The following is a 15,375-nucleotide window of genomic DNA, read 5'->3' as shown; positions in this document are numbered from 1 at the left end:
GGCTGCCGCCACCACCCTGCACCACCACTGCTGCCACTGCTGCACCTCACACTGTTTTCCTGCAGCCAGGCGCATGTGCAGCTCCACGGGCTGCTCATGCGCACCTCCCATCAGCAGCCTGTGGAGCCACATATGCAACTGGCCATGGACAAGTGGTACAGGGCAAGGAAGTGGTTGCACGGGGTGGTGGCAGCCACCACATATGAGCCTCCCCCACCAATCTGGCCTCCTGGCTGGCACGTGTGTGGCCTGCAGAGGGGCACTGCTGCCCTTGCCCCCTGGCCCTGCTCCTGGGAGCAGACACAGAGAGACACTCACCCCCCACCATTCTTGATCTGTCCCGGCCCAGCCCCTTCCCCTCACACACGCTTACCTGCTGGGGTGTGTGTGCGTGTGTGTATGTGCATGCATCTCTGTATGTCTGTCTGTGTGTATGGGTGCATGTGCGTGTCTGGGTCTGCATCTGCATGTCTCTGTGTGTGTGTGTGTGTGTGTGTGTGTGTGTGTGTGTGTGCGTGTATGTGTGTTTGTGCCTCTGTGTGTATCTTTGTGTCTTTGTGTGTATGTGTCTGTCCCCTGCCCGTACAGCAGGCACATAGCGTCACACAGCTCTTGAGGCATCAGGGTGCAGAGTCCAGACTGCAGAAGCAACTGCCTCCACCCCATGCACAGATCTGGGGGGCACATGTGCCCCGGACCTCCACCGAGGTATGCGCAGCAGCAGGAACTGCCTCCTCCATACCTTCTGGACAAACTGCTCTTGCGCCTCTGCATTCTGCCTTGGCTGTGCAGTGCCTGCCCCTGCCCCTGCCCCAGCCCCAACCCCACTGCTCCCTCACCATAGAGGCCTTGATCTGCTCCCGCCTCCCCCCCACCACTTAAAACCAAGAAATAAATATTAAGGGGTACATGAATTGAAACTTTGAGGCAGAAGTGGTACACTTGTTAAAAAAGGTAGAAAACCCCTGTAATAGGGGCATGTCAATGTTTTTCACTAGCTGTAGTTTCTACTAGTTTAACAGAATTGCCTTTAATTTCTATATGGCAGACTTCAAAATATACAGGGTGCAGGTAAATGAAAGCTTTGACTGCTTTTTAACTTGACATACATTTTTACATGTCCAGACTCTGTAAGAGAATTCAATATAATTTATCTCCTATTTTCTAACTTTAAAAGGCAGCAAATCTAAAAAATTCAGAAGTCGGAGCAAATGATGAAAAGAAGGAAGCTGATAGAGACGTCCTAGCTATTAAAAGGAAGCACCTAATGGCCAGCAGAGAGGGCACTGGCATTAGCAGTCAAAGGCCATCTAGAGTTGCATGGGCAGAGACTGTTAGGAAAGACTGGGCTATAGCCTTTTATTTGGGGGAAGCTGAAGAATTCACTTAAGGGATGGAACATTGCAGCAACATGACATGTAACCTCAGTTCGGCTAAGGTCAAAGCAAGGTAATGATGCAGATTAGTTTTTGGATGCTTAAACTACCCATTTGGTTTGCTGTGGTTCCAGTTGCACTATGTTACCTCCTCCTATGTCATTTCAGCCTGAGAGAATTTTCAGGATAACTGAGCAAAATTGCCTGATCCCATCACCCCAGACTGCTTTTTGACACCACTAGAATCTAGCAGGCCAGGCTCCCTGCCAACTCTAAGTGAGCAGAATACAGAGCCTAAGGTGGGAAAAACTGGCAGACAGGGAAGGCTTGCAGTGATACATGGCTGCTACCACCTTCTGTCCAACAGATGGACTCACAAGCGGTTAGCACAGCCCAAGGAGGTCAGGTGCTAGGCGTGGCCAAAACAATGTGGGAGATGCAAGCTCTGAGAAGCTTGCAATGGCAAAACTCTTGTGGAGACCGATATTAGCAAAACTTAATGCTGTTAAGAAAGCCACTTGTCATGGAAACACTGCTTTCTCTTTCTTAGAGCAGTCGTGTGTGCGCAAATTCCCTCTCCTGGCTAACATTGTGTAGCTTGTGCGTTTTCATGCTGGCAGGGGTGATTCTGATCCAGTATCTCTGAAAATGAATTGAACACATGCAAATTTGGTATAGTAATTCCACTGCTTTCAGAAACATGGTTATTTGTCATGCTCTTTCTAGAACTTTTTTAACCTATTGATATTGTTACCTCTGGTTTTCCTGCAGATGTTTATAAACTCAATTTTGGCCTATCACTTGCAAGTAGACGTGGGACCCAGCTATGTATTTCAGATGAAAATATAGGCCTTCCCCCCTCCTTCTTCAGAAGGATACAATTTATGTCTAAAGAGTGTTGTGCTGTGTTGAGGCATACCCACCGCTTCAGCATCTATTAGCTGAGAGGTAGAGCATCTTAGCGCACAGTGCTGCACAAATGTAGCTACACCACTTGTTTTGAGAGCTAGTGTGCATAATATGTCTCAGAATGTTACTGCCTTGTACCATATAGTCTCATGGATCTTGGTTGGCTTTTTTCTCTCTGCCATGATTACTTTATTAAAACTAATGTTATAATAATGAAATGTGATTAACATGCAAACTATCAGAGATAACATCAGTTTAATACCACATTGCACAACAGCAAGAACATTTAAAATTAGGACTGATTTTCCTACCAGCCTTTGTTCAGTGTTTGTATGCACCATTTAGTTACTTGCATTCTGCTGGCTACTATTTAAAACAGGGGAGGGCAAAGTCCATTCCACAGGCTGGCAGTGGACTCCATTTCTCAGCAGCCTCTGCCTACTTGGCTGGGCCAGTTTCCATGGCAACCCCGACCACATCTGCACTGTAATAGCACAAGGCTGGGATTCCCATGGAGACTGGCCCCAGCTGCTCTGCTCCAGAGTTGCTGGGTTCTTGTGGTGGAGACAGCTTGGTCTGGGGCCGTGGCAATGTTGCAATCTGCGCCTGCACACTGCAGGCAGGGGCATGCAGGCAGCAGTTCATGGCTCTGCCCTGGCTCAGAACCAGGCTGTCAACAGCTGCAAGGAGCTGGAACAGAGCTGCAATCTGCTGCCTGTGTGCCCCTGCCTGGAGCATGCAAGCTGCTGATCACAGCTCTGCCCTGGTCCACCGCCACCGCAAGATCCCAGTGGCACCGGAGCAGGCTGCTGCCCTGCTCTGCTGCATGCCCTGCTAGTAGGGCTGGTGGTGGTCTCCCTGGCAACCACAGCCTTGCTATCACAGCACAAGTGTGGCTAGGGTCTCCATGGAGACTGGCCCCAGCCATGAAGCAGGGACTGCTGGGAAATGGAGTCTGGCTGCTGGCCAGATCTGCCATTTTGTCCACCCAGATTTAAAACCTTACTTTAAGGTCTTACATAGAGCTACATAACCAAAATTAGTACACTTACTAACTGTAGTGTACAATCAAGTATTTTTCCATGCCAACTCATTCAGTTACTAGCATCTTTTTCTAAATTCTACTACACTTGAGTTTTGTGAATAAAATTAAAAATTGTAACACAAGGAAAATTGCTTTCTTATTTCATTATGAAATGTTTGCAGGATTTCATGAATTTTAAAGTTAAACGGAACCATTCTGATTATCTTGAATCTGACCTCCCATGTTTGAGATAAACTAGTGAAGTGCTACTAATAAATAATAGAATATAGGTTTCCTTAGTATTGAAAAATCCCTAGGTTTTTAAAGCTATTTAAAAATATCTCTGATACAAATATAGTAAGTATAATAATAGGCACATTCCTTTAGATACTTCTGATTAGCTTTTCCTAATAAAGTATAAGCACCAGTTCCCATAGAGAGCAAATTGAAAATAAATGGCTAATCATTATTAATGAATGCAATGTTGATTATTAAAATGCTAATTATTGCACATTTATTTAGGTTTTAATGGCCTAATCTTGTACAGAGTCATCAGTATAACTCCATGCATATGTTTTGTAGTGAGCAGTTTGATTGTGCAGTTAAAGCCTGATCCTGAATTGAAGTCAATAGGAGTTTTGCCACTGACTTGAATGGATGCAGAGTCAAACATTAGGCTGTAGATTAGCAGATGACATTCCTTTCGACATTTCTTAACTAAGATTTCCCCCCTTCCATTATCATTTCAGGCAGACAAGATAGAAATGAAAGAATTCTACCAAAAATCTTTGAAATTTCGGGTGAGTAGATTGTTTGCTATTTTACCCTTGTTTCAGTGCTTTAAGTGAAAGGTTTCATCCAATTGAGGATTACTAAGGGGTCACTGACTGTGTGGCATTTTAGCTTCTCATTCATTATATCTAATGCTTTTGTCTTCCTAAATAATTTTTCTTTGTTTCTTTGCACCTTTAGATGCATCATTCCCATTTTCTATGATGAGAGGTAGCTTCTTGTATGCATTAGAAACTAAAAATGTAACCACAGAAGATATGTGTTAAACAAAGAAAGAAGCATGGTGCCCAGCCTAAAATCAGATTCTAATGTTTATTAAGAAATTCTCATATGTTCCTTGTGATGAAAATGTGTGATAATGAACATTTAGTGGATACTGTTATGGCTCCATGATAGTAAACCTAAAGCTTTTGTTCACAGTTAAAGCCCAGTGCCTTAGGTCAGGGGTTTTCAACCTTTTTTAACAAGTGTACCCCTTCTCTCTCAAAGTTCCAGCTCAAGTACCCCTTTATATTTTTTTTCTTGTTTTGAAGGGATGGGGGTGTGCAAATTGAGGCCCCTGCGGTGACAGAGGGAGTGGGGCTGGGGCTGGGGCTGGGGCTGGGGCTGGAGCTGCACAGCTGGGGCAGAGCGTGGGACAGAGCTACAAGCAGCTCATCCAGGGGGTGCAGGGAGGGGGTGGCAGCTCTCACTGATGCACACACCCTGGGGGATGTGCCCCTGGATCTACATGCGGGGCAAGCGAGGGCTGGCCCAGGGGTGGGGGAAGGAGTGGGGCTGAGGCAGAGGCTGCCCACCCGGGGCAGGGCAGGGGACCGAGCCATGCAAGGGGTGGCTCCCACAGCTATGTGCACCCCCAGGAGGGTATGGGGCGTGTTCCCCAGATCTGAGCAGAGGAGGGTGGGCTGTTGCTGCTGGCTGGGGCCACTGCTGAGCTGTTCCCAGCAGGGGATGGGCCATGTTGCGCTTGGGGCAGGCAGTGGCAGTGATGTAAGGGGGCTTTGGGGAGGCTGCAGTGAATCCTGGAGTGGCTGCAGCCCAGGTTAATCCCCTCCCAGTGCTGCCACCACCCATCCCAAGTGCAACCCAGTACTTGGCTGTGCTGGGAAAAGCCCATCACCACTCCAGCCCCAGCTGACAGAGGCACCCCATCCTGCCCCATGCATATCCCCAGGCACAGACCCCCATGCCCTCCCAGGGTGCATGCAGTGGTGGGAGCCACCACTCCCCGTTCCCCAGATGAGCCACAGCTCTGTCCCGCACTCTGCCATTGCGTGCAGTCCTGGGGTGCACAGCGGGTGTGTGCTTACAGATCTGCACACAGGGAGAGGAGGGCTACAGCTGTGAGCTGGGGCCAATGCCAGGCTGTTTCCAGTGGGGGCTGAGCCAGGCTGCACTGGGGGTGGGTGGTGGTTGCACTGGGAGGGGGTTATCGGGGGGTTATGGTGAATTTTGGGGTGGCTGCAGCCCCTCCCATAGCCCCCTCCCAGCACTGCTGCCACCCGTCCAGAGCTCAGCCCAGACGAGTGCCCACCAGGAATACCCTAGCATAGGCCTGGCCCCCGCCCACAGCAGCATCTCACCCTTCCCTGCACAGATCCAGGACCACACGCCCACAAAGCCCCCCCAGCTCAGTCCGGCACCCCGTCTTCATAGTATCATAGTAGCTAGAGTCGGAAGGGACCTAGGCAGATCATCTAGTCCGACCCCCTGCCTTGGCAGGAAAGAGCACCGGGGTCAGATGACCCCGGCAAGGTGCTCATCTAACTTCCTTTTAAAAATCCCCAGGCTAGGAGCCTGCACCACTTCCCCTGGAAGCCGGTTCCAGGCCCTAGCCGCCCTGACTGTGAAGTAGCGCCTCCTAATATCTAATCTAAACTTACCCTCCGCCAGCTTGTGACCGTTATTCCTGGTCACTCCTGGCAGCGCACGGGGGAACAGGGACTCCCCCAATACCCGCTGATCCCCCCTGACCAGTTTGTCTTGGCTGGGCAGCTCCTGCCCTTGCTCCAGCCCCACTCCCTCCCCAACCACTGCAGCCTTGATCTACCCCCTCCTTCAGCCCCTTCCCTCACTACATACTTATCAGCTGGACCCGCCACCTACATGCTATGAAGCAGCTGTGCACACACATATGGCATGTGTCAGTCACATTCGGTCTGCATACCCCCTAGGACCTTTTTAAGTACCCCTAGGGGTATGTGTACCCCTGGTTGACAACAACTGCCTTAGGTAAATCAAGGATGCATTTGATTTAGGACAGTTACTGCACTTGATTTTGAAATGTAATTTTCTCAGCCAGAGTACAGAGATACTATAATATCTGAAGGCCTCAGTCATGGGTATGTGCATCTTAGGACCTTCCAATATGATCTACTACACCACTTCTGCAAATGCTTTCTTTTGCACTTGCTTCTATTCAAGTACACAAGTAATGGTTTTGGTGGCATTGCTTGCATCCTTCAAGTTAAGCCCTGCAAAAAAGTATTTGTAGGGCCCTCCACACAATGTATGCAGAAAAGGGATTCATCCTATAAGCAAGATGCTTTACTGAGTATATTTGGCCCGTGTCTTTTAGGTTCAATCCTGCAATGTGCCTGTTACCCTTGATGTCTGTAATGGGAGCTGAGATTTCTCAGCAGCTCTCTGATATAGGCCATCCTCATTTTCATTTAAGAATTTGCCTTTTAATCCAATACTATTGTTACATATTCAGACAAGCTAATTTTTGCCTCCTTGGCTAGGGTCAGCAATTACATATAAACAGGTATAAGTGATTGGAAACAGATTCAGATTTGTAACATAACAGAAGTTCAGTGCACCTAAACTGCTTTCAAAGTGGCTGAAACCAGTTTAAGATAAACCTGGATGTATATAGTATCAAACTTAACTGATTTAAGTTAAATCCGTTTATTTAACTTCTGTCCCAGATCCCCTCCAGATTCAAGTTAACTCTAAGTCCCCTAGCATCCCAGCATGGTTTGCACCTCCCCTGCAAATCCCCCTTGAAGGGTGGGTAGGCTAGATTTGGCCCAAGCTACCAGCCAAGCAAGGAGGGGTGCTCTAGCACCCCCTGGCTGTTGGCCTGGGCCACTGCAGGCATGTGCCTGCATTTTCAGACTCAAATGTGAATGTCTGTTGACTTACTTGTTGGTTCAATCTACGCAGCTAAGACTAACCTGTGAAGATTGAATCGATTCAGCCTCAGGCTTTTTGACTTTTTAGGCTTTTTGACTTTCTATACTTAACCCTTCTGTGCAGATACAGTAGAAGAAAAACAGGGCCCAGGGGGCACTAAACAGGGATCATGTACAGTCCAACTCAGCTCTGGGAAACCAAAGAATGGAGTGAATGGCAGGTTACTGACAGCTTTAGTGGCATTTTCTAAGGTGCAAACAAACATTCCTGGATAGATGAGATGAGGTCTCTGCATGTGAGAACTTTTTACTGTCTTCCTAGGGCTGTCAATTTAAAAATTTGATTGTGATTAGTTGCACGATTGAAAAACCAGTCACAATTAATCACAATTTTAATTGCACAGCTAAAACCTCAAAATTATGCACAGAAAAACTCAAAATTATGCAAAATTATGCAGGTACTTTGGATAGTTGGGGTGAGGATCGGGTGTGTTTGTCAGGGGAAATTTGTGAACATGTGGGGGTGGAGTTTGGAGCCTGAGAAGGGACGGGAGTCCCCACATGCCCTTGCAAGATGTGAAGTGATATGGGTCAGGAGTGAGGGGCAGCAGCAGGGCTGGAGAGGTCTGTGGTTTGGGAGTGAGGGGAAGGGCAGGGTATATCACTGCCGCTCCACAATCATATTACACTGCCCCACCACAGGTGTCCTTTTTTGAAACTAGAATTATGGTAACTCGGTGGCATATAGAGAAGCACCCAGCAGGTAAATTTGTGAAGAGGAAGGGATGCGGGGGGTGCAGATCGAGGCCTCCATGGTGAGGGAGGGAGTGGGACAGGGGTAGGGGCTGGGGTGAATGGGGCCCCAGGGCTGGGATGGGTGGTGGGACAGAGCCATGGGCAGGCTATCCAGGGATGTGGGGGAGGGGCTGTGGCTTTCTGCACTGTGTGCCCCCCTGGGAGAGGCAAGGGGGACAAGTACCCCCCAGATTTGTGCATGGGGCAGAGGTGGACTGCCCACTGAAGGCTGGGGCTGTGCACCCTGCTGCCTTTGCCTGGGAGCTAAGTGCTAACTGTGCTGCATGGGCTCTGCGCACCTGGTGACAGGACACACAACATGGCATAGTGCAGTGCCAAAGGGCAAAGGCAGCAAGGTACAGAGCCCCAGCCTGTACTGGGCAGCCTGCTTCTGCCCCATGCACAAATCCAAGAGGCACGTATCCCCCATGCCTCCCCCAGGGGTGCACATAGCAGGGGGCATCTGCCCCCCTGTACTCCTGGAAAAGTCTCCTGTGGCTCCATCCCATGACCCACCCTGGTCCTGGGGCCCCATTCACCCCAGCCCCTGCCCCACTTCCCACCTCACTGTGGGGGCCTTGATCTGCTCCCCTGCCTCTTTCACACCATGGGCTTACCTTCTCAGTGCTGCTCTACACACTGCCAGGCTGTGTTCCTGGCTGCATGCATGCTGCAGCTGCTTGTGTGTGTGTGTGCGTGCGCGTGCGCCCCCCCCCCCCTTTCCTGCTGCAGCAGCCTGGAGCCCACACCTGGGCTGCCCTGCAGCTCCTCTGGACTGCCACTGCTGCCCTTCTGGGAGGTCCAGAGGCAGTGCTGATGGTGACAGAGCACAGCCCGGGCAAAGGCTCCAAAACCATGTGCGTGATTAATGCATTAAAAAATTAATGCAAGAACCAATTAACATGTTAATCACACATGTTAACAGTGATTAATTGACAACCCTATTTCTTACCATAGGAGGAATAGCAGGGCAGAGTTGTAGCCAGGAGTTGTCACTTTAAAAGACAGCACCCAACTACCACAGTTCCCTTTCTCTCCACAAAACAGGCTTTCCTCTTGGAAAGAATGGGGAAAAAAGAGAGAACCAGCTGTGAAAACATGTTAGTTGCATCTTTTCAGGTATTGGTGGGAGGTGCTCACAAACTATGGTGATAAAAGAACCTGCATGGAATAGAACAGAATGGCTGCATTAAAGGTAACCTGAGGTGACACCTCTGGTATGTTTAGAGCAGGTAGTGCACTCTCAGGTCACTGGAGGCAATGGCTCTGACATTCAAAATCCTACTAAGAGAGGCTTGTGTGGTGCTCTTTTCTTTTCTCTCACACAACATACATCTCAAGCTGATCCAATAGCATGTAATCATTTAAATATAGCATTGCTTTTAATAATATCCAAGATATTTTTAATAATATTTAGATAAAAATCAGAGGAATGTGTGGTCTCTGGGGCAATGAAAAGTCGTTGGTCTTTTTAAAGAGATTGTATTGCTTGTCACTTATTTAGGAAGAGATGGGAACTGCGTGTTGACTGATCATATTCTGTGCACAATGCTTACGTAATGTAGACATGTTCAGAACAACATGTAAATACATTTTAATTATTGTTAAGTCTTAATTGAATTGTGCTTTTCAACAGTTTGACCTGGCATCAGTAATACCATTTGATGTTCTATATGTCTTCTTTGGGTTTAACCCCATGTTTAGAGCCAACAGAGTATTAAAGGTAAGACCAAATAAACATGAAAAGTTTGAAACCTTGCAAGAATTTCCATAAAATCTTTGGGGCTTTTAGCTTCTTATGTATAAAGACTTCTTTCTATGGGTCGAAACCACAGAATCTATAAATGGCTACAACATAAATATGTAAAAGATATATTGCCTTTTTTGAATACGTAGACAACAGATATATTGTCTAACAGAAATCATAGTTCTGGAGCTTTTCTGCTGATTTTACTTTTCTTTACTTTTTTTTTACTTGTAAATAGTGCTTCTGTTATCCAGGCTGAGTATCTTCCATTTATTTAAACTACAAATACTTATAAAAATCAACCACTGACAGTCAAGGGAATGAAGAGTTAAAGATAACGTAAATCTTGTACTACCCATGTAATAAACCCAAGCACATTATTTCATACCAAATACAAAGAAATACACAGTGGTCAATGAAGTGTGGATGGGACAGGAAAGAGAGAGACCATAGTTCTGCCTGCTCTCCACATCAGCTTGCAAAGTTGTCTGCATGATGTGGAGAGGGGCAGCCTGCACATTAGTCTTGCATCCAGCACATTTCCTGGAGGTCTCAGTGAAGTTGTGGGCCTCCACATTATTCCCTTGAGGTACCTGGAGGTTAGATACTTCTATTTAACTCCAACATTTTGTTATTCCCACCACTGAAAAGTTCACTACTACATGAAACAGTGTCAAAATCTTTATTTTTATCTATATAAGCAAAGTACTCATTAACTTGGCATGTGGGCACTATACAATGGGAAAAGCATCTGGTTCAAAACCAAAACTCTTTATGTACCTTTCCCTTCTAAAAAAATGTTTCTTTCCTCCAGTCCTGGCAAGGCATCTGACAAAGTAGGATAGCGCCTACAAAAATTTGTGTTTCTCAAAGTCAGTTAAGTCTTTTGGGCCCCTGGCAAATGTTACAATTTTGGTGCGATTAACCTACTAATTGTGTCACAAATTGCAATGTGCCACACATTTGGTGAATTTATAGCATGATAAAATGGCTAGCTAGCCACAAATATGTTCCACATTTAATGAAGAACAACTTGGTGGTTTGTTTGTATTGCTGCTTTAAAGGGCAGCTGGGGACCAAGGTTCCCTGATGCCCAGATGTACACGTTCTAGTGGAGAAACTATGGGCCTGGGGATGTGCACCCAGGGACTAGGGAGCTCCACAATCCCTGGCTGTATATACTTCAGCAAGGAAGTAGTGCACGTGCATTTGGCAAATGAAGAGCTTCCTAGTCCCAACTGCATGTTTCCATGATGAACCATGAGCTGTTGCTCTCTCCACCCAATCAGCAGAGGCAGCCTCAGATCCCCGCTCAGGGACCCAGGACTCTCTCCCACCTGAATCCCCAGTCCTGTATTAAGAACTCAGGGCTGCTCCCCACCCATTGAAAGGCATGTCTGTACAGCCCAACATCAGGGAACTGGTTCCTAAATGTGCGACTGCTCCAGCATTGCCTGCTCCATAGTCGCATGATTGGGATTTGAAGAATTTTATCCCCAGTCCCAAAAATAATGCGTCCTGCCATACACATTCTGGCAAGACAGGATATAGGACTTCTAGGATTGGGCACAAAATTCCTCAGATCCCAAATGCATGATCATTGTAATGTCAACTGGGGGTGTAACATGCTATTGTGCCCTACCTTCTGCCTTGTCTTCAAACTAACATGGCTAACCTCATCAAAACCCGTTATGGTAATATCATTGATATATAACCTTGGACCAAATATTTACCTAAAAAAGGTCTCACTTTGTTATCTTAATCAGCATGTGCCTGTAAAAAGAACTAAGGCGAAGGGAGGAAGGGTCATTGGCATGCTTTTTAACATCCTTTCCAGCAACGTGGCTTGTTTTTGTGCTGTTGTTATCAACAAGTATCCATAACTCATAACTAAACTGATAAGGGAGAATGTAAAATGAAGCACTCATTTAACAAATTGGCAAGCAAATGCATGCTGACCAGAAAACAGTTTTTAAAAATACATGGTAATGTTAAAGGTGAACAGTAAAACTAAGTAAAAATAGTTACTGTGGGAGGAATTCAGCACATGAATAGATTATCAGTGTTTAATAATTTAGTATGAGAACTGTAGTCACTGAGACCTCACATTGTTATGTTACAAAATGATGCAGTCTGGAATATCATCAGCTAATCAGAGACAAGAAAAAAGATCTCTAAAATGATATATTCACTCTGGCAAAATTATGTTCAATGCAGACAAAGAGACTTTTTTTGTCTGAATAAAAGAATCATTTATCATCATCATCATAAGTCACTATGGTTCATAGTAAGGGATCTTCCATAGCTTAGGTAATGCAAAAATGCCCACCTAAATTTATGCTTAACTCATTTTTTTATATTAGTTCTGCAGTTCACTGTTAAACTAAATGCACAAATCAAGTCAGAGTAGTAAAAAATGCTGTAGTTACAAAATAGGTATGTTTACTAATGTGCATCCCAGTAGAAAAGAAAATGTGATAAGATCATGGTTGGATTGCTTACATTTGATTTCCATCTAGCATAACACATTCTTTGAGTTTAATGATCGGTTGGAAGCTATCCTGGACAAAGCATACATCTACAGGTATGTACCCAATAGACCCTTTATTGCAAGGTTAGCACAGAATGTGAGTCATTCTAGCAGTGTACTCGTGCTCCTTCTCGTAAGAGAAAAGTTCTTCACAAGGGAGTTCTTCTAGGTGTCGATTTGAAAGATCTTTCTCTCGGAGTGGGTGCGTTACCTCTAGATGAAAATGAATGAACACTTGTATGTTCCTACTTCCTCCTGCCAGAATGGCAATTCTTCCGGTAGAAATTTAACATCTATACATGGCCTTTCTCTCATAGGCTGTCAGTCAGGCATGGTATACAAATGATGAACCTCAAACTATTCCTTTCAGTCATTGTCTTTTAAATATCTTCATTGCGTTTTAAATATCTCCATTTTCTTCATTGTAGTCCCCGATCCTGTAATCAGTTATGCATATAAATAACTTCATTTACATAAGAAATCCCATTCCATTCAGTTGGGTTGCATGTATGAGTAAAGTTACTCTTGTGCATAAGTGTTTGCTATTAGCTACAGAAAATCTACTAAATAAAGAAGGGCTTCTTTAATGGGAGAATTACAGAAGTAACTTAGTTACAGGAAGTAAAGTTACAGAAAGTAACTTTGCTTATGGCAGTGTTCCAGTTCTCTGTAGTTGATCACTAGCACTAGTTAGTTGATTAGCTAGTCCATTTATTATTTTTTATTTTCTTCAGTTCTTAAGAAGAAGAACAAATTATTATTTGAGCTAGGGCATGAATCAGTGACTCTGAGGCATATACATCTCCAAAATTGTGTGCCTTGTGGCTCTCTGTCATATACAATTCTGGTTTGCTGATAAAAGCATTAACAGTTTTGGCTGCCTCTGGTCTATGCAATACATGTATCTGGAGAATTCTTCCCTGGCTAGTTCCAGGGCACCCATAGGTTAATAGGCTTACTATTAACTGGAAGTACTAAAGCACAGAACAGTAATTGCCCACAGTGAGCCATGCACCTGGCACTAAAATGGGGAGTGTGCTGCTACAACAGCATAGCCGCCAATCACATGTAGACCCATGTGATTGCTACATTGCCGTAGTGCACTGTACGATGATGTAGCGCATTGTTACATCCCCATAGGGTGACAGGTAGATAATGCCCTTAGACTCAAACACAGTCCTGGATCAATGCGTTTAATTCTCAGCATTTCAGAATTCAGTTCAGAATTGGAAAAGCTGCCTTCTCTGTAGTTCCTACCTAATATTGAGCAACCTTCCTATAGCTTTGTGTCAATACTCCCTCTCATTCCATTTAAATCTTATCTGAAGAAATTCTTCCTTGTCTTCCCTATATTTCTCTATTTCTTCCTGTTTACTATGTACTTTAAATCTATAACCATATTTATTAACAAGATCAGGTGTTGGTTAATAGTATTTAATACTTATTTAGTGCTTTCCATACTGGTGATTCACAAGCCTCTTGTGAGAAAGGCTTGATAGGGAAATTGAAGCACAGTAAAGGTAAGTAATATGCGCAAGGTCACATACTGAGAAAAAGCTAGAGGATGCTTGGACACCTCTCCACCTATTTAAACACCTAAATCCACCATTAGGTGCCATTAACATTTCCAAAATTGCTGCTCAGCTGTCACCTCATCTTGTAGCTACCCAAGTCCTGTAGCATTTAATTTCCACCAGTCTGCACAAAACTCTCTAGGTGCTCATGTCACCCCATGCCTGCTAAGCTGTTCAGTCTTACATCAGGCCAAAGCCCTGCAGGCTCCAAAGCAGATTTTCAGACTAAATATTCCTCCATTTAATAAGAATGTTGGATCTGATCTTGCACATATACTTGGAGTATGCCTTAGCTAGATGCAGCTTGTAGAAATGAGAGCTTTTTGTCTGACTATCCTCTGGCAGTTACACTCCCTGGGTTATGAGTTATATCCCTGTTCTGCCTGATTCAGAGCAAGGACTTACACATCACAGGTCAGTGTCCTAACCACTAAAGTACTGAATTTTTGGTGATACTCCACCTTTTTTTCTCTTTTGTTTTTCACAGACTAGAAAACTATATAGATGAGCCTAGTTCCTTTCACTCTGCATATCATTCCTGACTAGCTTAGCCAGTAGTTAGGCAGCTTCCTGCTCAGTTGACTTCTCAGGATCCTGCTTTTATGGGCTTACATCACCCTATGTATTCCTTAAGGATCATGAGCGCTCCACGTCAGGACGAATCTTCCTTTGACAACATATATAGTGATTAGGCCTAAAGCACTGACCTAATTTATAGGATCTAGCCTAAAATGCCAGGGCCTGGATCTGCTGCTATGCTTACTAAATTACTGACCCTCTTTGCTAACAAGTTTGGTATATAACTTACCTAAGTAAAAAAGTTTCTGAACAAAGGGCAGGCCTGTGATGAAGGAGGGTATTGTGGTTTTCCTTTAACTGGGTGAACTATTTTCTCAAGAAAGTGAGGGACCAAAAACATTGGCTTTACCCAGAAGCTGCCATTTGGCAAACTTCCTCAGAGAGCTCTGTCTATGAAGCACATTTCTGACCTGAAATACCTATGGCTTCAGCCCTGAAACGTTCTTGAGCAGAAGTTGTCAAGCACATTGATTTGTACCCAACAGTTCTGTTAATATAGTTCAAATTCTCTATGAATATTCATAGCCAAGTAACTAATGGATTATAAAGTCCTAAGAGAAACTTAGGTTAGGAGTGACTATGTGTCATTTATTCTACAAAGGTGATTTATTTGACACCAGGAAGAATGGAGAGATGGTCAAGGTGGTGTATTGTGGTGACATATAGTAGGAGTTACATAAGGCAAAATAAATCAGCCTACATTAGCAGGAGTTACATCAGCTGTGATAGAATGCATTGTCCTTTACAGAGTCATTCGAACAACTGGATACCTGCTGTTTATCTTGCACATTAATGCATGCCTTTATTACTGGGCTTCAGACTATGAAGGAATTGGCAGCACCAAATGGGTGTATGATGGCAAAGGAAATATGTAAGTCCTGCTTTTGCAGAAGACCTTTCTTGATCTTCTTT

The 15,375-nt window shown here is 45.0% G+C and overlaps 1 protein-coding gene across 1 annotated transcript in view; it reads left to right on the top strand.

Annotated features, from left to right (window-relative positions):
- CNGB3 (cyclic nucleotide gated channel subunit beta 3) overlaps positions 1–15,375 on the top strand; it is a 114,829-nt gene that overhangs the window by 57,893 nt on the left and 41,561 nt on the right. Inside the window, exons 6-9 of the mRNA XM_090037704.1 lie at positions 4,059–4,109; positions 9,670–9,756; positions 12,300–12,364; positions 15,212–15,334. Of these exons, the coding sequence (XP_089893830.1) occupies positions 4,059–4,109; positions 9,670–9,756; positions 12,300–12,364; positions 15,212–15,334 (326 nt within the window). The remainder of the gene's footprint in view (positions 1–4,058; positions 4,110–9,669; positions 9,757–12,299; positions 12,365–15,211; positions 15,335–15,375) is intronic.

Source organism: Crocodylus siamensis, chromosome 3 (genome assembly GCF_052110815.1).
Source record: "Crocodylus siamensis isolate JL-2025a chromosome 3, ASM5211081v1, whole genome shotgun sequence".
Classification (NCBI taxonomy): domain Eukaryota; kingdom Metazoa; phylum Chordata; order Crocodylia; family Crocodylidae; genus Crocodylus; species Crocodylus siamensis.
This window is presented reverse-complemented; position numbering and strand designations above follow the sequence as displayed.